Here is a 21,835-nt window from a genome sequence, read left to right on the forward strand (position 1 = left end):
TACAGTGGACTGCCAGCTGCCTCCCTGGCCTGTGACATTCAGGCCGATCTGCCTCCTGTCTCACCGCAGGGACGCCAGGTTTAGAGAGCTCAGCCGTCACATCTGACTCTTCCTGTGTGTTCCAGGGATAGAGCCCAGGTTCTCTGGTTACTGTGGCAAGTGCTTTTTACCCGCTGAGCCACCTCCTACCCTGAACCCTTTTCCTATGTTTTAATTATTTCCTCTCTCTTCCTCTCTATTCCATGTCTCAGATTCTAGCCCCTGGGTTTTTTTACATTACATCCTGTTCTTGTTTCATGGATAGACTACTCTGTTTAATCTCTGAGGACTGTTGTTTTAGCATCTGTTTGCTTTGTGAAATGTTTGCATGAGGGTTAGACTTCTGGGAGTGTCCGTGATTGAACTTGGGGCCTCCTGTGTGGTAGGCCAGTATCTCTGGTACTACTTCTGCTTTGGGCATCTTCCTCTCCTCTTTTTTTCTTAGCTGTTGTTTCCTATTTGTTTTGTTTGTTTGTTTTGGGATAAGGTCTCTCTGTAGCCCACGCCGGCCTTGGACTCAGGATGTTCTTTCCTCAGGCCCCAAGTACTGGGGTTACAGGTGTGTAGAACCATGTTCAGCTCTTGTGCCTTTCATGATATTAATTTTCCTTATGTGCTCAGTGACTTGAATTTTATACGTGTTTGTGTCTGGAAATGCCTATTTTCCTGACTGTGGATCAGAGTTCTAATTTCACGTGTCTGTTAGCCAGGGAAGTGAAAAGGCCATGGGACTGGGCAGGACGTGGTCTCGGGGGAGATGGCTGAGGGCATCACCCACCACCTAAAACAAATGTTGGGAGGGACAGGACTTGCTTCTCGGGGTGGGGGGATCCTTCCTGTGCTTTCTGTTCATTATCTGCGATGCATTCTTGTGAGAACTCGGCTTCCTTCACAGAAAGCACCTGCATTCGCCTTAGCCTGCCCCTCCCTTTGGGCTTCTTCCTCTCAAACCCATCTCTGACAGAGTACTGAGACCCATGGCCATAGACCATTCTGGGGCCCACAGACACCCCTGGGCTTCCATCATAGCTTATTCTTGCTTCCGGATTTCCATGTTTAGCAGGAGGGCAGGACCCACGGAGAGCCAATCTCCACCACTGTATATTGCCCCCTCCTGGCTAGGAACCCGGAACAGCTGCTACCCTAAAGCACTCTGAAAGTACAGGTAGTGCCCTGTCTTAGCTGGGACTCTTGTTTAGAGGGAAAATCTTCCGACGTGAGGATTTCCAACCCCAGAAGGAACTGAAAATGTATCCTCAGGATTGGGCTGCTGAGCTCCAGTGAAAACCCTTCACGCTAGACCCCAGGCTAGACCCAGTTATGGAGAGAGAAGAGGCTACAGCACTCCCCAGAAACACAGGTGAACAACTCAGGCAGCCCTGATCTTTCGGCACACACTGGTGTGTGTGTACCGTACACCATTTCATACGCACCTGAGGGTGTGATGTTCATGTGTGATTCAGAAAGAATAATACAAGTTTGTGTTGATGAAAATGAGCATTGGGATGGGGATGAAGGAAGGATGGAATTCCATGTGCGGGGTGGGCAGACGACCTCCCCTTGCCTATAGCAGAGCTGTTCATCGAAAGATGCTTTTTTTGTGGTTACTGAAGACACCACATCTTTATACAATTTAAGGGGAAGAATTCCCATGGTGTGGTGGCTCACATGCTGTAATCCCAACATTTGGGAGTCTGAGGCAGGGGGTTCACCACTAAGTTCGAGGCCAGCATGGGTACAGAGTAAATTTAGGTTAGCCTGAGCTAGAATGTGCTATGCTGTGTCTCAGAATAGCAACAAATATTACAAAAATAGAAGTTTCCCAGCACTCAGAGGATCTCTGTGAGTTTGAGGCCAGCGTAGGCTACTAGTGACTTCTAGGACAGCCAGGGTTGTGTAGAGAGACCCTATCTTAAACAACAGCAGGATACTTCAGGCTTTAGAGGAAAACCCTGAAATGAGCATGTCAGTGGCATAAGCTAGTTCATTTAAAGAATAGTTTGTGTGGGTGTGGCCGTGGGTGTGCACGTAGGCATGAGTATACATGTATGCGTAACTGTATGTGCATGTGGAGGTCAAAGGGCGACTCTGAGGTATCATTTTCTTCCGGGAAGCAGACTCAGGTGGCCGGACTTCCCCATCTCGCCATCCCTAAACCAGTCTGAGACCCTTGTCAGTCTTGCTGCCAGACAATGCCCGGCAATTGACTGTAACATCTGGCGGAATTTTTTCTTTTAAAAAAGAACAGTCGAACAGACTTACCAACAACTAAGTAGGGAAGGAAAGAGGTGACTCCAGAACCCAACCCCAGGAGGATCTGTCGCTGCTGTCTTGGTTTCCTTACTGGTTCAACGACACCATCTTGGTGGCCCACAGCACAGCCTGTATGATACACGGGCTGCTGGCCCTGGCTAGGAGCATTTTCAGCACTGGTGACAGTGACTTTTTGATCCCTCGTCCTGCACAGTTCTCTTGGAACTCAGGTCCCCACGAATAACATCCCTCCTCCCCGCCACCCGCCACTCTGCCCCACTTCCCTTGAAAAGGCTGTCTCTTCAGTCCTGGAGCCACCACACAGGATCTGGAGCGCCCAGAGCTTGGCAGGCAGCAAGTCCCTGACAGCTGAGAGCTGTTCACACTGGGACATCTGCAGGCAAGTCAAATGGGCCAGAGCTCTGCCACTTGAGCCACCCCCGAGACAATGCCATATTGTGTGGAGGAAAACACACCACCCTCAGTCTCCTGCTGGGCCAGGTCGGTTTCTGACTGTACTTGGGGCACATGGGAAGGTCTGTGGGGAGATGACACAGTGTGACAGTGGTTTCAGAAATGGCCGTGATGAAATCGGAATGCGCGTCTGGACCTCGCTGCTCCAGGGGATCCTGCGCTGGCCTGCAGTGACAGCAGACCTTTGCTCTCTTCCGGGCCTGGGCCCAGGCCACCTGGGCTCCTGCAAACAGCAGACGTGTAATTAGAGGTTCCTGGGCTGGGCTGAGGCAGCACACAGGGCAAGTCTGGTCCTGCGCAGGCCACCGTGGGTGCTCGGGCTGCAGAGCCCGGCTCCATTACTCAGCGGCTGCAGAAGCTGTCAGCTGGCTGCTGCTCGGCCAAGAATCCTGATCAGAGAGGGAGGAGAGACACTGTGTACAAGGACACTGGTTCATCCAAGAACATGAGGCCAGCCAGGAATTCAGAATAACAAAATACAGCTTCCTGTGTGCTGTGCCCGAGGCAGTGCCATGGCTGGGCCAGAGGAAGGCTTGGCGCAGGCAGCAATGACACGACTCATTCTGCCTTACACAAGAGGGGAGTGGACAAGTCATGCTGTCCCAGGGGAAGTCACTGGCTAACCCTCACGATTGTGAAGGAATCCACGGGAGGCCTGGGATTAGATGTTTACCGACGTGGCCGGCCAGTGACTGCCAAGGAATGAGGGAAGGTGCCACCGGGGTCTGTGAAGAGAACGGCGTTCCTCGGTGATGGCTTTCCCATTAGCTGGAGCGGGAGGGGGAGGCAGATGTGCCGGTCCCTGGGGGTACTGGCTACAGGCATCTGTGCCTGGGGTTCCCGGTAGGTGTCTGGACTCACGGGTTGCGAGATGACAGCATGCCAGAGGCACGCTAAGCCACCAGCCTGACAGCAGCTCTTTCTAAGACAGGTGCCAACTGGTACTTGAGGCACATTCCTTCCGGTCCCTTCCCAGCCCCCCACTCCTCATCAGAACCCCACCTGCTGCTACGGGGTGGTGGCTTTGAGTCACAAAGTTGTTCTGATGTAAGCTCAGGTACAGAAAAACGTACACAAGTATGTTTGCTGCTCCAAATTCCAAGCGGACAAGGCGAGAGCCAAGGGGAGCCTGTTCAAACGTGTGGCGGTGGCAGACTCCTCGTGGCTCAGGTACAAGCATCTTGAAGTTTGATCCATGCAGGTGAAAAGCAAGCGAGCTCACACCCTCACAGTAAACGGCGCCAGGCACGCCTGAACCGTGTTTGTGTAGTTACAGGTAGAGGTGAGGCCAGCAGTGTCGACAAATGGGAACTCACCAAATTCAGCTCTCCTCCCCTTCACCCCTCTGAGCCCCCAAGCTGTTAAGACTGGGATGACTCACAGGGAACAAGGGGCCAGAACATTCTGTCAAATGACCTACACTGCCAAGAAAACAAGTCCTCAAGTGCATTTTTAGTTTGAAGAAAACTTACAAAAATACCTCAAAGCTTTGGGGGCTCAATCAAAAATGAACACTTTTGCCTTGGGGCTTTTTCTCCGTTTCAGGTGTGGCACAAGGCCCTGACTATGTGGAGGCTTCGTTAAGTCTCCCCTAGGGCTCAGACAACTCTGGAGACCGCATCAGCTCCACCTTCTTGGCGCAATGAGCCTTCTGTTTTTACACTGTAGCTTGTTACAAAACGCTGATCAGAATCCCCAAATCAGTATCCAGTTTTCAAAAACAGGACCAAGAATTAGTTTGATTGTAACTAAACAACACATTATACAAGGATTATACAGATGTCAAGTTCCCAATTTTGATTATTATATCTAAGATATCCTACAGGGCTGTAGAGATGGCTCAGCAGTAAGAACTGGCTGTTCTTCCAGAGGGCTAGGCTCAGGTCCCAGCACCCACACAGCGGCTCACAGCTGTCTGAAACACAGTTCCATACTATCTTCTGGCCTCTGTGGGTACTGCATGCATGTGGTACAGACACACATAACAGGCAAAAACCCATGCACATAAAATAAATTAAAAAAAAAAAATCCAACTTGCTTAGTGTGTTGGTGGGGCATAGGTGGGGCATAGGTGGGGTATAGGTGGGCCAACGGGTGTTCCAAGCAGTGTGCTATTCTTCGGCACACTGTTGTCAAAAGCGTAAAAAGTATATTCTCAGAAGTTCAAAGGAAAACACAAAAACAAGGAAGGAAACTAAGTTGGAACTAAGGTTAAGGAAGTACCCAAGGCTCCCTGTGCCAGGCAATGCTCAGCATAGACAAGGACGGAGGAGGCCCGAGCCCGCCTGCAGAGCTGTGGCCTGCTTTGGAAGGGAGGTGCGCAGACTGCTGCTGGTGTCTGGAGCCTGCCAGTCATGACCAGAACTCTCACAGCCTCGTTTCCATCCCCGGCCACTCTGGGATCAGTTCTGGGCTGTGGTGTGGCCGGTAACTTTCAGCGTTCCTGCTAATTTCACTTCTCGGAAATGTTCTCCACACAACGGCCACTGTCATCCTTCCTACAACAAATCACATCGTGTTCCTCTCACACTTAGGCTTTTGAGTTGCACCCACTGCCCTTTTCCATTGCACAGCCTACTCCCGCCTGTGGCCTGCAGCTTCTGGAACAAGCCCAGCTTCTTCCTGCTTCCGGGTCTCAGACTTGCCTGCCTCCAACGACATACCTTCCAAATCACTTACCTCCAACTCTTCATCTAAGTCCCGGAGGCAGGATGGCCCTCAGTCGCCGTGTTAACACGTCTGAATCCTAGTGCTGTGGATTCTGTAAGGGGAGGGAGGAAGAGGCGCTCTTCTTCCCAGATCTAACATGTGGCTACTGCTACTGAGTGTTAGCGAATGAGTTCCCAAGCCAGAATGACACCTGACACACAGGGCTTGCCACCCAGCTCTGATGGCGGCCTTTAGCATTGGAGATTCCTTTAAAGGCTTCAAATAAGCAAGAGAAGCCAGAGTAGTCCAGACTTAGCTCAAAGTGAGTCAGATCAAGTCCGTGCACTGCATGCTTCTTCTCAGGAACTGCACAGCGTCCTGCACAGCACCCGACCCTCCTCACGTTACTCTTCTCACAGGAGCACCACAGCCAAGTTCTCGTAGTTCGGTAAAAACAAAGAGCGTGGTTTTACCGTGGCCCAGGCTGACCTCAAATGCCTTAAGTAACCAAAGACGACCTTGACCTCCCGATCCTCCAGCCTCCTCCAGCCTCCGCCACCCAGACAGTGGGCTTCTGGGCATGTGCTATCATGTCCAGTTTATTGGTACTAGAGATAGAACCCAGGGCTGGTGCACGCCAGGCAAGCACTCTAACCAAGCCAGGTCCCAGCCCCCATGCACGTTTATAATACCCAAGTACATTGCTCAAATTGTCCTTTAGAAACCTACAGTAAGTTTCAACATGTATTTACTTCAGAGACTCTGTCATGCTTTAAAAATAAGGTGATCAGTGGCCTGAGACATAAGAGTTTAGACAAGACTCATTATTAACGGTGTCATAAATAAGTAATATAACTTTATTAAAATGAAAAGACAATATTCAAAATAATGCAACAAAATGAATAAATCCTTTGTCCAATACTGTACACACAGTGCAGAGATCAGTGCATTGTTCTAAAGCATGTTTTAACCTTCATTTAGTTCACGCTATACAGTAAGCTTTCAATAGCTCAAATAACGCCATTCAGCAGTCGACACTGAACAGCCTGCTGGGACATCGCAGCAAGTGCCCTCTGTCAGCAAGCACCTTCTCTGTGCTTATCCATACAAGATAAACGCATCAGAGGCTGTAAAAAAAACTGAACAAAGCTACGCGTCTCGCTGAATCTCAGGGCAGTGAAGCAGCCAGCCGTGAGTTCAAAGCAGGAAGATGCTGAAGTGACCTCTGGCATTAAGACGTTCTGTGCTATTGGTCAGAAGTGTCTCACTTAAAAAGCAAACAATCCCCAGGAAATACTGAATAGGAACCAGCAACACAAGGCCAGCTTGTGTTGTACTTGTTTATTAAGCCTAAAAAACAAAAACATACCATACATCCCCAGAGAGTAACTCTCAATCAGAGCTAATTGCTGTATTAATCTATAAAACTTGCACCCCCAACACTGACGGCCAGCACGACCCCATCCTACTTCCTTGAAAGCCTCTTGCTACAACAGCCGTTTCAGTGGATGGGAAAAGCAGGACTAACATGGGAGAGTTATTCACCAATTCTGCCATTTTCAAGATGTGAGACACACACAGGTGATGACATGGTCCTTCTCCTCAACAAGACAAAACGCTAGAGCTACAAGTGTTTGGCCATAGAATGATTTTAACAAGATGGCCCAGGCCCAGCGAAGAGCATGCCCTATCCTGTACGGAGAAGACTGCTGGGGTGGGGTTGGGGGACAGGCACACAAGCTATATAGCAGGCCCGAACGCCAGGAACCTTTAAACTTAACAAACACAAATTTATGATTTGATCTAACAATACTGCTTTCTTCCATCTGCTCAATTTTCACACTATCAGGAGCTGCTCCCCCAGCTTGGTTTTAATTATTCTGAATATATATTACTCTACGATAGTGACTAATTGGTTATCCTGCAGCTATGGTCTAGGGTTACACCGCACATTTATACACAGGCATGTAATGTAGTCAAATGTAAAAGTCTGCCCATTCTTCCCTCCCCTCTAGCACGTCTTTAAATTATAGACTTTTCCTCCTACGCTGATCAACCAGGGACTTCCAGCGTAACAGCACCTCACAAACACTTTAAGCCTTTCCCATTAAGACGGAGTCCGACTTCATCCTGCAACCTGACATTGTCCTATGAACCTCAAACTGGAAAGCTAGGAGCCATCCACTCCACGTAACTTCTGCTGAGCCACACAGGACCTCACAGTTACGGAGAAACCACGTAGGATAAGTGTTTGCGCTTTCCGTGACTGCCCATGTCTGTTTTCATCCGGGAGGCCAGCTTTTCTGTGGTAGAAGCCATACCACAGGCAGCAGGCAATGGCTGAATTTGGGTGCTTGGGTCTGTTTCCTCCGCTTCCCTAAAATACTTCTCATACTTGTCTAAGTACGGCGGTCTCTCAGGTAGTAGGTAATAATGCGTTGAACTAACCTTCTTCCCATTTTCAATAATGGGCAGGATGCAGGGAACCTTGTTGGCAGACCCTTCGCTGCTCTGTCTTTGCAGGGCTTTGCTGCTGACATACTTGGGGTCAGGGGCAAAGCTCTGTGTGGGGGGCATGACCCCATTGAGGTAAGATGGAAGGCTTTTAGGACTTGGGGTACGGGAGTTACTCCGTGACAAAGGTTCTCTCGGGGGGACTTTGGGAGGCCTGTCTTCATCACTGTATGTGTTGGAGGTCACTTCCGCAGACCACCTTCTGTAGTCTGGCTTTGCCGGCCGAGGAGGTATAGGAACCCTGGGAGGGACCTCAGGCTTGTCTTCATCTGAGCTGGGGGAAGCTCTGTGTGTGTAGCTAGATATCCGGATGGCTGGCTTGTTAAATGACCCAGCTGGTCCCGAGTGAGACCTCCTTAATCTGCGATGGCTCTGAGGCGGGGGAGGGTTCGGATCTGGAACCACTCTATTCTGGTCAGACGCGCAGCTGAGATCTGCTACAGAGACAGTTGGGGTGTCAAAATATGCATAGTTGATCTGTCCGCACCCACGGAAGCTTCGCCTGCCAGGAATGCCATATCTGAAATCAGAAGTGGCACAGTCTTCTAAAAGGAAGTCCGTGTCTGAGCTGGTTAGAAATTCTACCTCACAGTCGGCCTCATCCAGAGACAGGTCTTCAGAGATGGGCAATGGGGGGAGTGGCCGAGAGCCACGATCACATGGAGAGGCACAGGGGAAAGGGGAAGAGCAGTGTTTGATGGGTGTAAGCGGAGGTGTGGACGTGCAGACCCCATTCACCGAGAGTTTCTTAAAACCACACACAACTTGATCCTCTTCACACTGTCCTGAGCTGTCACTTGGGGGAATAATAAGAGGAGGCAAGCTTGACTTTGGAGACGGGCCATATTCTGCAAAGAAGTGGCCACTCACCGGAGCAGACCGCGCAGCACACCCTGAAATGAAGGCACAAGCAATGCTCATCACGGGAAGTGCTACCCTTTGTCCTCCACCATCAGAGGGCCCAGGACTTGCGCTCCAATTCTCTGCCCAAGTCAGGGAAGCACCTGACTGGTGTAACCCCGAGGACACCCATGCAACCACCACAGGTATAATTAGAGCCAGAGTAGGGGAACACACGTGATCTGGTTCAAAGAACAAATTATCTTTGCCATCTCCCTTGGACATGTGCTCGGCATACACCCACACGTCCCAGGCAAGTTTTGTGACGTGTGCAAAATTCACAGAAGATGAACAGCGTATAATTTACACGAGCAGCATGCTACACCAGGCCTGCCACTTAAGACATGCGACAGTGCAAGGCATGCCGGGCGTGAGTGAGATAAGGCGAGGTGAGGTCCTTCCTGCCAGCATATCTTAATTGAATGGCCTCACTTCCAATGCATTCACCTGCTAAGAAGCTCTCCACAAAAAACTAAGGAACATAATGTTCACGTGAAAATAACCGCCCAGTTTTCCAAGTCTGGTTACCATGGGTACTGCTTGTACCCGTTGCTTTCAAATGTGCATTAGTGCAGGAATAAACAGCACATACAGCCCAAGGTGGTACAGAGTGAAGTCTGCGCCATACTCGAGAGCATAGCAATTCTTGACTCAGAAAACCCACACTTCCGCAGTTCCCTTAACGAGAGAGAGACATCCAAGAAAAAAGTCTCTTCAGAGGCTGTGGCCACTAGGTGTCAGGCTTGTTGGAAACGGAAGCTACCTAGTTTCCTCCTCCAAAACCCAAGGCAAAGCTGAGGACCCTGCCCGCCCCTCCATGTGCGGCTACTCCACAGCAGACTGTCAGACATACCGAGAGTTGTTAGGTGCTCTTGAGCAGGGGACTTCAGACTGTAGGCCATGGTGATTGGATCAATATTTAGAAAGTTACTGAAAGCAAAGAAAACATCACGGTCATGAGCAAGTACAATCCCATCCTCTGTGGCGGTAGTGTGGGGGAACACTACGCACACAACGTGGGGCAGTCAGGCCAGTCTGGACTTACTTTTCAAACTCACTGCGACTGCCCCAGCAGGTCTTCATAGTCCCCAAGGCTTGGCCATTATGCAGAAATCCAGTTTTTAATGGGACTCGAATATCCTGAGCAGCAACTCCTGCTGTTGACATTGTGCCTCACTCCGGGATGTCTTCAAATCTGTGAAGCCCAGGGGGGTTCTAAGTCAGCCAGTAGCTTTCATTCCCTGGGGAAATCAGGAAATAAGAGACCATCAAAGTAATTCACAAATAGTATAGTCTATGCTGCGGCATAAGGAGCTAACATCAGAGATAGGAGGAGGTGGGAAAATTTGGTTACAGACTTTCTAGTTCTCCTCATGAGGATACTTAAAATGTAGACAGCAACATAACTGTTTTGTAAATACTAACCTGACACTTGGAACATTTTTCACAGAAGAAAGAATCCATTGCCAGAAAAGCCAGCCCTTGCTACAGAGTTTACCAGTTGCACAACAGATCACCATCGCTTTCCAAAGCACACAGCCCTCCCTCCAGCCCACTAACTGGACCTTCTACGGCGTGGCTGTACCACAGCAGGAAGCACAGTAGATCCCACCCACCTTCCCAAGCAAGAAAGGAATTTTAAGCCAGGCATGGTGGTGCATAGCTGTAATCCCAGTACTTGGGAGACTGAGGCAGGAGGATGGTGGGTTCAAGGCCAGTTTGGACTACACAGCAAGACCCTGCCTTACCCTCACCTACCCATAGGAAAAAAAAAACAAACAGTAATTTTAGAAAGTACTGTGCTTCATATGCTGAGCTAGCAGTTAGTCACTAGTGCTCACAACTGAGATTTTCCCGCGCCATAGTCTAACATTTATCTGGACTCTGTTTTTCAGTTGGTCACAGAAGCCATATTCTCCAGTTAGTACTTGCTCAGGAGAGACAGTCATATATGAAGATCCTAGCTTCTGTTAGCTTGTGAAAATCAAGTTCTGCGAGAGCACCAGCTTCAGTGTCGGCTTTGGACAACGTCCTCCCTCCACAAGGGACATTCCTTGCATTCTCCCTTGTGAAATCCCAGTAATTCACATCCTGCTCCCCTATAGGGCATGGATTACAGAGGCAAAAGATAGTTCGGAAACTTCAGAAGCCCTCTTACTGGACATCACAGGTCTGAAGGCCCAGGAGCTCAACCCAGTTGACTTTTTATGACTCAACCCCTGTGGTCTTCAGATAGTCACATGCGCTTAGTGAGCTCGGCTTCTCCCCTTCACAGACAGCGGGACCCCCCTCTGCTCAGAACACAGGCCCCTTTGAGATCTCCAAACACTCTACACCATCCAGCCATTAAATATTTGCACACCTACCAAGTGCGGACACTGCCGGCCTGAGGAGGAGAGGCGCACAATTCTGCTGGCTCGAGGGGCTCCACAGAGAGCTCCCTTTATTGTTATTATTAAATTACTCAGCACTAAGCACCCATTATCTACAAATCCCAGGTCTAATAAACTGGGCTTTGTGTCCCTACTACCTTAATCATAGGTACCTGGCTCAATAAGAGAATGTTATCAACTGAATATAAACTATATGGAAGGCATAAGTTTTTTTTGTTTTTTTTTTTAAGCTAATGATCTAAAAACAATCCTCCACAGATGTTTCCACAGCTGGTTGTTCCAATGACGAGCCAGTGATTTTATGACAGGCTTACAATATTATTTCAAAGAGTCAAACTTTATTCCTTTAAAAACAGTCTCTCAAAGATACATGACACAAAGGTCATCTGTCACTTAAGGAGCCTCGTCAGCGGGTGGTTTCTACGTCTTGGTTTTCAGATTACTGAAATGAAGCAGAGGTGTTTCTGACCATAAAGGAATAATTTTAAAACACATTCTTACTTTGGAAAGGGCTCGCCTCTCCCTATGTCTGTCAAGCCTGAGAGACTGCAGGAAAAGGACCTGTGGTGATGTGAAAACGAAAGAAGGACGTGGTGTTTAAGTAGTTTGGGAGAGCACGTTTGAAGATTGTTCGTCCCGATTACAGGCCGATGCTGCGGGGGATCCTGCAGGCCCAGCCCCCACCTGTCGGCACGCCAACAAGTCCGACTAGTAATTACTGTGTCAGCCTCCTAATGCCATCCCCAGCTTAGCTTTCAACAGAGAGATTGTGTAACTATCGCCTATGCTCAAGTTGCCTTGGAACCCTAAACTTATATTTCAGTGCTCACTTAAAATTATTTACATGTTCTAGAAAAAGTTATTTTTTATTCATTGTTTCCATCACCTACTCGTTAGCTTTCTTAAGGAAAAAAAATTTTTTTTAGTATAAAAAGAATTGTGTTCACTAAGCCAGCTCACTTCTGACCACAATAGTGTCTTTGTGTATTCATAGAAGGTGACCTGCCTCTAAATTTCAATGGGGAATTGTGAATGGGCCATGTTATGAAACTATCCGAACTTCCTACTTGCTTGCATGGCAGAAGCAAGGAGAGCAATACAACTGCGGTGTTCTCATCTGTGGAAATAACTTCAGGCTGTAAACCGAGAGCAGCAGGCCACAGGTTTAAGGTGTAGATCACAGTCTCTCTAGAGTTAAACTAAGGTTAGAAGACCAACTGAAAATCTTCTACCTCTCTTAAAAAAACAAAAAACAAGACTAATATTTAGGCTGTATATTCCTGGTGGGGGCAGAAAAATCGACCTGGTCAAATTTACACTATTAAATAAAGCAACACACGTCACTCAAGTGAAACTAAAGCGGCAATGTTTTAAATTTTATTCAAGTTCTCTCTTTTTTTTTTTTTTTTTTTTTTTTTTGGATTTTTCGAGACAGGGTTTCTCCGTAGCTTTTTGGTTCCTGTTCTGGAACTAGCTCTTGTAGACCAGGCTGGCCTTGAACTCACAGAGATCCGCCTGCCTCTGCCAGGCTGGGATTAAAGTGCTGGGATTAAAGGCAGGCATGCGCCACCACGACCCGCTTTATTCAAGTTCTTACAACTAAAGTTAGCTCTATCTTTCCATCTGTGAAGACCATAAGCAGAGGTACACTGATGTATGAGTATCCATAGCTAAAAGTACAAGATGACGTCCTGCTGCAAAACCCAAGAACAGCAAAGTAAGCGCTGCTCCAGGTAGCACAGCACAGACCGGGACCCAAAGACCCGTGGGCATGACATAACTCACAGTTATGAAGGAACGTTAGCACTGTCAGGGAGGCAAATGCAGTGGACTGCCAACCCTCGCATCTCGGCAGCGCTTCCTACTCTTCAAATCATTTCATTCATTTCTAGGGCTTCAACTCCACAGACAACTCCGAAACAGGTGAGTGCAACCTGGCTTCAACTTTGCATTTCTTACTGTCTGGTGATTATCTTTCCACTTGGATGGGCCTCTGGCATCTTACAGTCTCCAAACCCCAATTCCTTCTGTTTCTTAACTCACCCCCCCTTTCTGGTTCAGAAGGATCCCATTTCCCGAGGTGCCACTGTTAGCCTAAGTAAGGCCACTATGCATTCACCTGCCAACCCCATACACAGTCCCTACACCTCCAAGTCTCTCTTCCCCTTACTGCTTCCAACTGGCCTCCAGTCTGAAAATACTTAAACCACCAACAGGATCAGATCAATGTTCCTCAATTGCCACCCCAAAAAGAACCCATAAAAGCTCTAAAAGCTCCCTCCCCTGTACAGAAGACCTCCACAGTGAGGCTTTACTTAATCTACCATTCCAGCTCTCGCTCTTCTCATACTGTGCTCTCAAGAACACCCCTCCCCTTTACTAAAAGCCAGAGCCACGTCTCTCTGCTCCTGGCTATTCTGTGCTGTGCCCAGGTTTCCCTCTTACCCTCCAAATCCAGAACTGGTGGTGCACATTTAGTTTAGTACATATTAAGTGAACACTGAGAAAACAGCCACCTCATACTGTAAAACATAACCACACGAGATGTTCCTCAGGCTAAAGAAAGGAGCCAAGGGGAAAAGCAAAAAAAAAAAAAAAAAAAAAAAAAGTTACAGGATCAACTCAGTATCATTAGAGCAGTGAGATGGGCAGTAATACTCTAACACACTTAGGGTACCCTAGAGTCCCCCGAATCCAGAGCGGGCAGTATGGAGGCTGAGCAAATGTCCAAAGCGTCCTTAGTATGCACTTAAAGCAGTGAGGACAAACTGGACCCTTCCTTATATACCACTCCCGTGGGACTGTAATCCACTCACCTTGCTTTTGTTGCTACTTTGTTACTTTCTTTCAAAAATAAAAGTCATGCTACACCAACAGCTCACTGCGCAGGGCTTTCTAAGGTGAACGCACATGGCTTCATCTTGAAAACACTCACTTTGGAACTGCTTTAACACACAAAGCCAGGCTACCTTAAGGCCGTAACCTAGATATGCTTACCTTGCCGGGAGATCTCACTAATACATCTCAAGAGCTATCCCTGAGAGGAGGAGGGGCACATTTTTGTCTTACAACTCATCCAGCTCTGCCCAGTGCTTCCTTATTTAAGAGTGTGATGTAATTTCCTTCTCCCAGTCTGGTTCTAGAACCTGATTTATGTTTATCCAGAATGATAACTGGTCTTTTCAGCTGCATTTAACAATCACCTAACTACTTCTATAACCAACGAGAAATAACATAACTATACGGCCAAGATTTATCACAAGAAACTGATTAGAACTGGACACGTGATATGACTTTCACTCCTCCCCAAATATGCGTCTATGCTAAAATATATATATACATACATATATATACACACGCACACACACACATATATATATATATACAGTCTGATTACCTTTGAGAGAAAATGGAAATCAGTTTTACTGGCTGTTTTATCAACTTTTATTAATAATCTGAGAAAAATGACTTAGCATCCACCTGCATGCTCAGCACTGTTGCAGTCATGCAGGAGGAGCTAAAAATCATAGACTAGGCCATACTTCTAGTCAATCAGCGGCACGAAGTGACCATGTGTCTTCCTGGCTGCGGAAGCGGTTTGGATCAGGCAGGTGGTGTCACCGCGCTGATTTACAGAAAGCACAAGGGCAATCTGAGCAGACATTTCAAGAGCAAAGGCCTGAATTCAAAGATTTTCAGATTTCATTTTAAAAGCTATGATTTGGGAATAGGGAAAGAAAGAGGCAAGCTAAGGAAATTTCTTCGTGCCAGTGGTGGCGCACAGCTTTATCCTAGCACTACAGAGGCAGAGGCAGGCGGATCTCTGTGAGTTCAAGGCCAGCCTAGTCTACAAGAGCTAGTTCCAGGACAGGCTCCAAAACTACACAGAGAAACCCTGTCTCAAAAAACAAAACAACAAAACGAAAAACAAAAAAAATTTGTTATATGCTTACTGTGAAAAGGCAGAAATGGCCTTTATATTAGATGCATGAATGACTTTTTAAATAAAAATCAAGTAAAATGTGACACTTTCAGCAAATATTAAAATGCTGTTCAAAAGGGTAAAATTAAAATGAAGATTTGTGCATTTTCAACACCATTCCACAGAGGGCCTTAAATGCATCCCCCCCCCCATTTCTGGCCCACTTGCAGGTGGTGAAAATGGAGGCTATAAGGAAAATAATTTATACCCATACTGTCAAAATAATAATCAAAGGCTAGAACTTCTTCAACAATCTAGAAAACTCCTAGCTAAGCACTTTCATTCATCCACCATAATCAACAAACAGCCCTGTAACCCTGTTTGCTTCTCAGGATTTTAGGGCAATACAGTTACAGGAGGGCAGCCAACAATGTGTTGTTTTGCCACTGGTATTTTTCCTACAGCACCACAATCAACAGTAGCACCCACAAACACAGGTGAGCACACACAGGACAGAAGACTATTCCTTTCGGACATAATACTTCGTACCTGTGAAAGATCTGTGGATTCTGTTGTAATCTTAATGACAATGAGCACAGTAGTCTAATGATGGGAAGTAAGGCTTTAAAACTTCAAGTTTATTTAACAAGCATTTAAATAACCCAATGGGCCACTCCAGATTGTTAAAGTGAATACACAGGCGCTACTAATAACTGACATCCGGGACACGGTCAGGAAGCCTTTTCAGGGTTTTGTCCTTGCACCAACCCTGTAAGGTGGGTGTGTGACCATCACTACTCTCAATTACACATGAGGAGCCTCTGGAACCTGATCCCTCGCAGATCTGGTGAGCCACAGTAATGCCAAGGCTTCCTCCAGGAAGCCTGGCTTCGAAGTTCAGGTTCTTGACCATACCCCAGCTTCTCTTCTACTCCCAGAGGCTCTTCAAACTGATGGGCTAAAAACTACTTAAGATACACACTTGACTGCTATGGGGAAGGTGGAGAATTTCTGGAGGGATTCTATTTGGTAACAGTATTTCCTTGAGTAACCCAAAGCCTATGAATGTTCCCATTTCACTGCCTCAAATTTCCCTACTAAAAAGTCATCAATTATGTATTTGGCCTAGATATCTAAAATGAGCAGATGGCGGTATAAACTAACCTTCTAGATCACTGAAGTAATTCTTTTGACAGTCTTTATTTTTACTGTTATAATGATGCCCCACAACGGGCTCTGTATACATAGTTATTTGATGCAGCATGTGTCTACTTGTAAAAAGGCTACCACCTATATCCAAATACGCTTCTTTTTAACATTCTCATAGCATGGATCCCAATGATGCCATTATGACTTGGCTCTATCATGAAACCTGAATTCAGTAACGGAATTATTTTATCTGTAAGGCACTCTACAAATTACAAAGCACTTTCTTATATATTATCTCACTTGGTCCCCACAACACCCCTCTAAGAGGAGACAGGAATTATAAACTCCATTTTGCTAATGAGGAAATAAAGTGGGCTGAGAAAAAGACTATCCGAGTTATCCTGCGTGTAAGCCAGCCAGTCTGGGCTATCCTGTGTGTGAGCCAGCCAGTCTGGGCTATCCTGTGTGTGAGCCAGCCAGCCTGGGCTATCCTGTGTGTGAGCTAGCCAGCATTTTCCACACTGCACTTTCACCACACTCCTCTTCTCTGTGGTATCATCACTTTAGGCAGCCTGGCCTCTTCTAACGCTCTTGCTTGCCTAAATAAAATGATGCTATACTAAGGAGGAATAGTTAAAACCTGTATGTTAGCTAGCTGCAAAGACAGAAACTGGTACTCAACTTTCTTCAGGCCAAATTCTTAGAGAGCAAACATGAATTCTTTTCACAAGTACATGCTGGATGCTTCTTCTGGACCAGAGACTACTACATCAGATGAAGAATAGTGGTTGCTGCCTGAAGAAACCCTCCATCCAATGGGGATGGGGATAACAAACAATTTCAGATGGTGATAACTCTCAAGGAAACGAACAGGGCACAGTGACAGGGCAGAGAGGCAGAGAACTTATTTACACAGGTGGTCGGGGAGGCCTCACTAGACAGGTGACTCTCTGAATCGGTTTCTTAAAGGACAGAGAAGGGAGGTATGAAATGAGGTAGGAGAACCTTCCATGTGGAGTAAGAATCTGTACTTAGTGAAGTTTCTTCTTAGCTATGTGTTGTTAGTAAGAGCTTTTTTTTTTTTGTTGTTCTTGTTTTTCTCTGTGTAACAGTCCTAGCTGTCCTGGAACTAGCTCGGTAGACCAGGTTGGCCTTGAACTCACAGCACGCCTCTGCCTCCTGAGTGCTGGGATTAAAGGCAGGAGCCACCACTGCCTGGTGCTAATAGAGCTTTTGAACAGTAACTTCTAGTCCTTGTCATTCTATTTCAAATGGAAAAGACCTCTAATTCCAGACTGTAAAGATCTATTCACTGAGGCCTGAACACCAGTCAGTCTGCAATCCCCTGCCCCTGATTTGATATTCTAAAATGAACTAAATTATCAATATGACTACAAATCTCACCTTTTGAAGTTTGAATACCACACTAACTTTTTCTCAACACCAATCCTGTTAAGTTAGTAATTTACATTTTGGACGTTCACCAGTTTTATCCACACTTATCAAGTTTAAACTGTGTGAATAATGTCAGCATACCACAACTGAACTGGGCTTATCTAGAGAATTATTATTCATCAGCTTTCACAAAGCATGGCCAACACCTGCAAAGGATGCCGTGTGCACCCTGATGACGAGGGACCAGTTCATGTTTATGGAGGCTGAGTGGAGTTGCGTCTCTAGTGGAGGGAGCCAATGACATTCAAATTCCAGGAATTACCCTGGGCACCACCTTTTCCCTCCTCTGCTCACCTCTCTAAAGCAACTTGATGGTATGCGGACAATCAGGTCAGCTGCAAGCATGTTAGATTGCACCTGTAATTTAGGGAGCTTGCTTTTACAAGCTACTATTAGTATGAGCAGAAAGGCAGTATTATCTAGTACAACTCTGGAGAAGCGGCAATAAAGAGTATCATTAGGGAAAAAAAAAAAAAGAAACAAAAAACACCTAAAGACTACAACATAATTAAGTCACACAAATGGCTCAAACGCTTCTATTGTAAACCCAAAGTAGGAGATCCAACTTGTTAAAAATTGGTAATTCTACTTCTCAAAAATATGAGTAATTCAGACATTTCATAAGAGCCATTAAAAAGGAACAACAGATTTTCTTTCCAAACTTTATCAGTGCCTGGGCCAATCCCATTGAGCCTTAAAATGTGAGCCACGCTTCTCAGCACTGATTTATCAACATCAGCTATGTGCAAGGCTGCGGAAAATAAAAGCTCTCCAAGGCAGAGTGCCTGCCCTTAAGGAATTTATCATCTAATGCATCTGCCAAGATAAGAGTTTTCACCACTTACTAGCAAACACCCACCAGAACAGAGGACGGAGAGGCAATGAGAGTGTCCAGTTCCTGTTTAAAAACCTTCATGTGTTTCCTTCCAGCCTTCTAATATCCAGAAAGGGATGGACTGATAACAATCAGCCATAACTGCCAGGTTAGTAAGAATCCAGCTTACTATTTTTGTTTTTATAAAATTTGCCCTTTTGCTGATACAGGTATTTAGGCCACCTTTGGTCTCTTAAGCAAAATCTTTCTTAAAGCTCCCTAACTACATACAGGTTTTAAGAAAGGTTTTTAACAAAGGGCAGGCAGGCACAGCAAAGCCAGAAGTTCCCGTCTTCAGAGATGCGGACCCACTACACCCGGAGGGACTGGAGGAACTTTAAAACTGTAGAGCCCTTTTATTCCCCCACCCCCAGGAGGTTTAAAGAAAAAAAAAAAAAAAAGCAATTTCTACCTCACCTTTCTTCACCCCAGACAGTTGCCTGGAAACCAGTCCTGCCCTACCTGTGTTGCAGGTGTACCTCCCGTCACAGCTCTTTTAAAGCTACAGTCTCTATTCTTACTACACTCAAGTTTATGACTAACAGTCTATTCACATTTTTATCAGGTAGGAGACTGGTTTCTTTCAAGCAGTGATGAAATCCTAATAAAGACTGAGGAAGCACCCATCCAGCACCACCAATCACGGTTAATTTGAACAAAGATACGATATATATATAATATGTATATATTATATATAAATACATGATACTGCCAAGGAGCCTTTGCGATCGAACTCTGCAGCTTTGTGTAATATTTAATTCATTTAAAGCAGAGAATCACGTTCCTGGCGAGGAAAAGGCCACAGAACAACTCGGATGAGTTGGAAAAAAAAAAAAAAAACGCAATGACCTTCCTCGCCGAGTCGGACTGAGACTCAAAACTGGTACCAACCGGGGACTAGCCATCTCCGAGCCCGCAACAGCTTCTCGCTGGAGCTTTCTGGGCCGGACTGACGGGGGGTGCGCGGGGTGCTCGGAAGCCCCGCCGCATCCCCCGGCCGCAGAAGACCCTGCAGCCGCCGCTCCGGAGCCCCGGGCTGGGGAGACGTGTCGTGTGCGAGCGGGGGCATGGCCCCGGCGGGAAGCCCAGAGCGCCCCGGCCCGCGGCTCCTCGCGCGCTCCGGCCCATCCCCTGGAAGCAGCGCGGCCGCCGTCCCCGGTCCAGCCCGCCCGCTCGCCCTCCCTCCGCGCCCCCGGCCCCGCCGGCATCCCGGGCTCCCCGACCCCCGCTAGGCCCCTTACCCCCGGGGAGCGGGGCCCCGCGGCGCCCTCCCGCGCGTGTCCGTTCCGGCTGGCTCAGAGCCGCGGGCTCAGGGGCCCGAGCATCGCGCAGGCGCCTCGCCGCTCTCTCGCCTTCTCTTTCTCCTCCTCTCACTCCGCTCGCTCGTAGGCTTGCTAGTGCCCGCCTCGCTCTCGGCGCCCGCTCACCACACAGCACCACTCGCTCGCCCAGCTTCGCACTCGGCCGCCGCCCGTATATATAGGGTGAGTCGACAGCGTACGTCGCCGCTCCCTGCCCCGCCTCCCCCGTTCAGCCAATCAGGACGGCCGGCTGCTTAAAGGGGCAATGCCGCGTCCGAAGCGTTTGTGTGGGGTCCGCCGGGCGTCGGCCACAGCCTCATCTCCTGAGGGGATGTTTCTGGCGGGGCTACCTCTGTGCGAACTGCAGAGCCCCGAGGACACTGAATTTTCCTCAGAAGGCTGTGAGCAGCCCTGTTTCCAGCCCCGGGAAGGAAGTGGCGCTGAGGTGCCCCTGGGCTAAGGAAGCCCTCTGGGGGGCGGAGGAAGGCAGGGGCTTGGGACGATGAGGGGCACCCTGAGGTGCAGTGAGGGACGGTGAGGGACAGGAGAGGAGTCTGGGATAAAGTGAGGGACAGGAGAGGACACTGGGGGACAGTGAGGGACGGGAGAGGAGTCTGGGGGACCGTGAGGGACGGGAGAGGACACTGGGGGACAGTGAGGGACGGGAGAGGACACTGGGGGACAGTGAGGGACAGGAGAGGAGTCTGGGGGACAGTGAGGGACGGGAGAGGAGTCTGGGGGACAGTGAGGGACGGGAGAGGACACTGGGGGACAGTGAGGGACGGGAGAGGAGTCTGGGGGACAGTGAGGGACAGGAGAGGACTCTGGGGGACAGTGAGGGACAGGAGAGGACACTGGGGGACAGTGAGGGACGGGAGAGGAGTCTGGGGGACAGTGAGGGACAGGAGAGGACATGAGGTACAGTGAGGGAGAGTTGAGGGCTGGCAAGGAGAGTGGAGGGGACAATGAGGAACAGCAAGGGACAGTGAAGGATGGCAGGGCACTACAGCCAGGGATGGAGGTGGAGGACGATGGAGAAAGTGGCCGAGAACCGAGGGGCAGTGGGGAACAGCATGAGACTGAAGACAGGAAGGGACAGCGAGGGCTGGCGGAGGCAGCAAGGCCACCAGGATACAGCAGGAGATGCTGCAGGAACCTGAAGCCAGTGGGCAGTGAGTGCCTGGCTAAGGACAGGAAGGGATGGAAGGGCAGCAAGGAGCAAGGTGAACCACTGCAGGACATACAGGGCACTGTGACAATTAATATGAGTGACCAAAGGACAATGAGAACGTGAGGGACAGCATAGGAAGGTGACATACAACAGGGAGAGAGCTCAGTGGACAGGATCAGGGAGGCTGCACTTGGGGCACCTCCCTCAAGCCTGCCCCCAGCCCTCTTGGTTTACCTGTCCAGCTGGTGCTGTTCTCCATGTCTCTCGGCCCCAGGGTGGCCACTGGTGCCCAAGGACAAAACGCCATCAAGTCTCCAGGGAGGAGGTTTCTTGGGGCCGAAATCCGGTGATGCAACTCAGGTTTACAGTTTAACCGTAAAATAAATAATACAACGATAAACCAAGAGTAGTTAAAGAAAAAAAGCAAACAGAACGAAGCCCTTCAGTTTGAGCGAGTACAAATCTCCCTAATGGTGTTCCACAGAGGAGAGGCCACAGACCTGTGGCTGACCTCTGTGGTCCGCACAGAGCCCTCTGGCACTCCAGCAAGAATGCTTGATAGTTATATGCTTAGCACTGCCTAATTGAGCCAGTTTAACATATGGAATGAGGCTCTGGCCTCGTTATCTAGTTAACTATTAACTTTGTGCCCCGTGAAATGATTTGCCTTTTCCAGTATTGACTTGCATTCTTTTTCATTTAACTCAAAGGCCTAATTTTGAATTCAAGGCCTTAAAACAC

At 48.2% G+C, this 21,835-nt stretch overlaps 1 protein-coding gene across 3 annotated transcripts; it reads right to left on the bottom strand.

The window, feature by feature from the left end:
• Positions 1 to 6,251: 6,251 nt before the first annotated feature.
• Errfi1 (ERBB receptor feedback inhibitor 1) lies at positions 6,252 to 21,606 on the bottom strand. 3 transcript variants are annotated; one of them, XM_050153166.1, is made up of 4 exons: positions 21,329 to 21,606; positions 9,875 to 10,070; positions 9,683 to 9,759; positions 6,252 to 8,822 (listed from the first exon to the last, which is right to left on the bottom strand). In XM_050153166.1, the coding sequence occupies exons 2-4, from the start codon at positions 9,994 to 9,996 to the stop codon at positions 7,639 to 7,641; spliced, it is 1,383 nt and encodes a 460-aa protein (XP_050009123.1). In that variant the 5' UTR covers positions 9,997 to 10,070; positions 21,329 to 21,606; the 3' UTR covers positions 6,252 to 7,638. The 3 variants fall into 3 exon arrangements, with proteins under 3 accessions (XP_050009123.1, XP_050009124.1, XP_050009122.1); XM_050153167.1 differs by lacking the exon at positions 21,329 to 21,606 and adding an exon at positions 19,864 to 20,092 and having other exon boundaries at positions 9,875 to 10,024; XM_050153165.1 differs by lacking the exon at positions 21,329 to 21,606 and adding an exon at positions 19,864 to 20,090.
• Positions 21,607 to 21,835: the final 229 nt, after the last annotated feature.

This window comes from Alexandromys fortis, unplaced genomic scaffold (genome assembly GCF_014885135.2).
Source record: "Alexandromys fortis isolate MF-2015 unplaced genomic scaffold, M_Fortis_MF-2015_v1.1 scaffold_88, whole genome shotgun sequence".
Lineage (NCBI taxonomy): Eukaryota > Metazoa > Chordata > Mammalia > Rodentia > Cricetidae > Alexandromys > Alexandromys fortis.

Excerpts from the sequence above, each read along its gene's own strand:
- Errfi1 (XM_050153166.1), bottom strand. The coding sequence starts at position 9,996 with ATGTCAACAGCAGGAGTTGCTGCTCAGGATATTCGAGTCCCATTAAAA. Across the intron at positions 9,760-9,874 it reads AGTCGCAGTGAGTTTGAAAA|TAACTTTCTAAATATTGATC; the intron begins GTAAGTCCAGAC and ends CTTTGCTTTCAG. Across the intron at positions 8,823-9,682 it reads AGAGCACCTAACAACTCTCG|GGTGTGCTGCGCGGTCTGCT; the intron begins GTATGTCTGACA and ends CCTTCATTTCAG.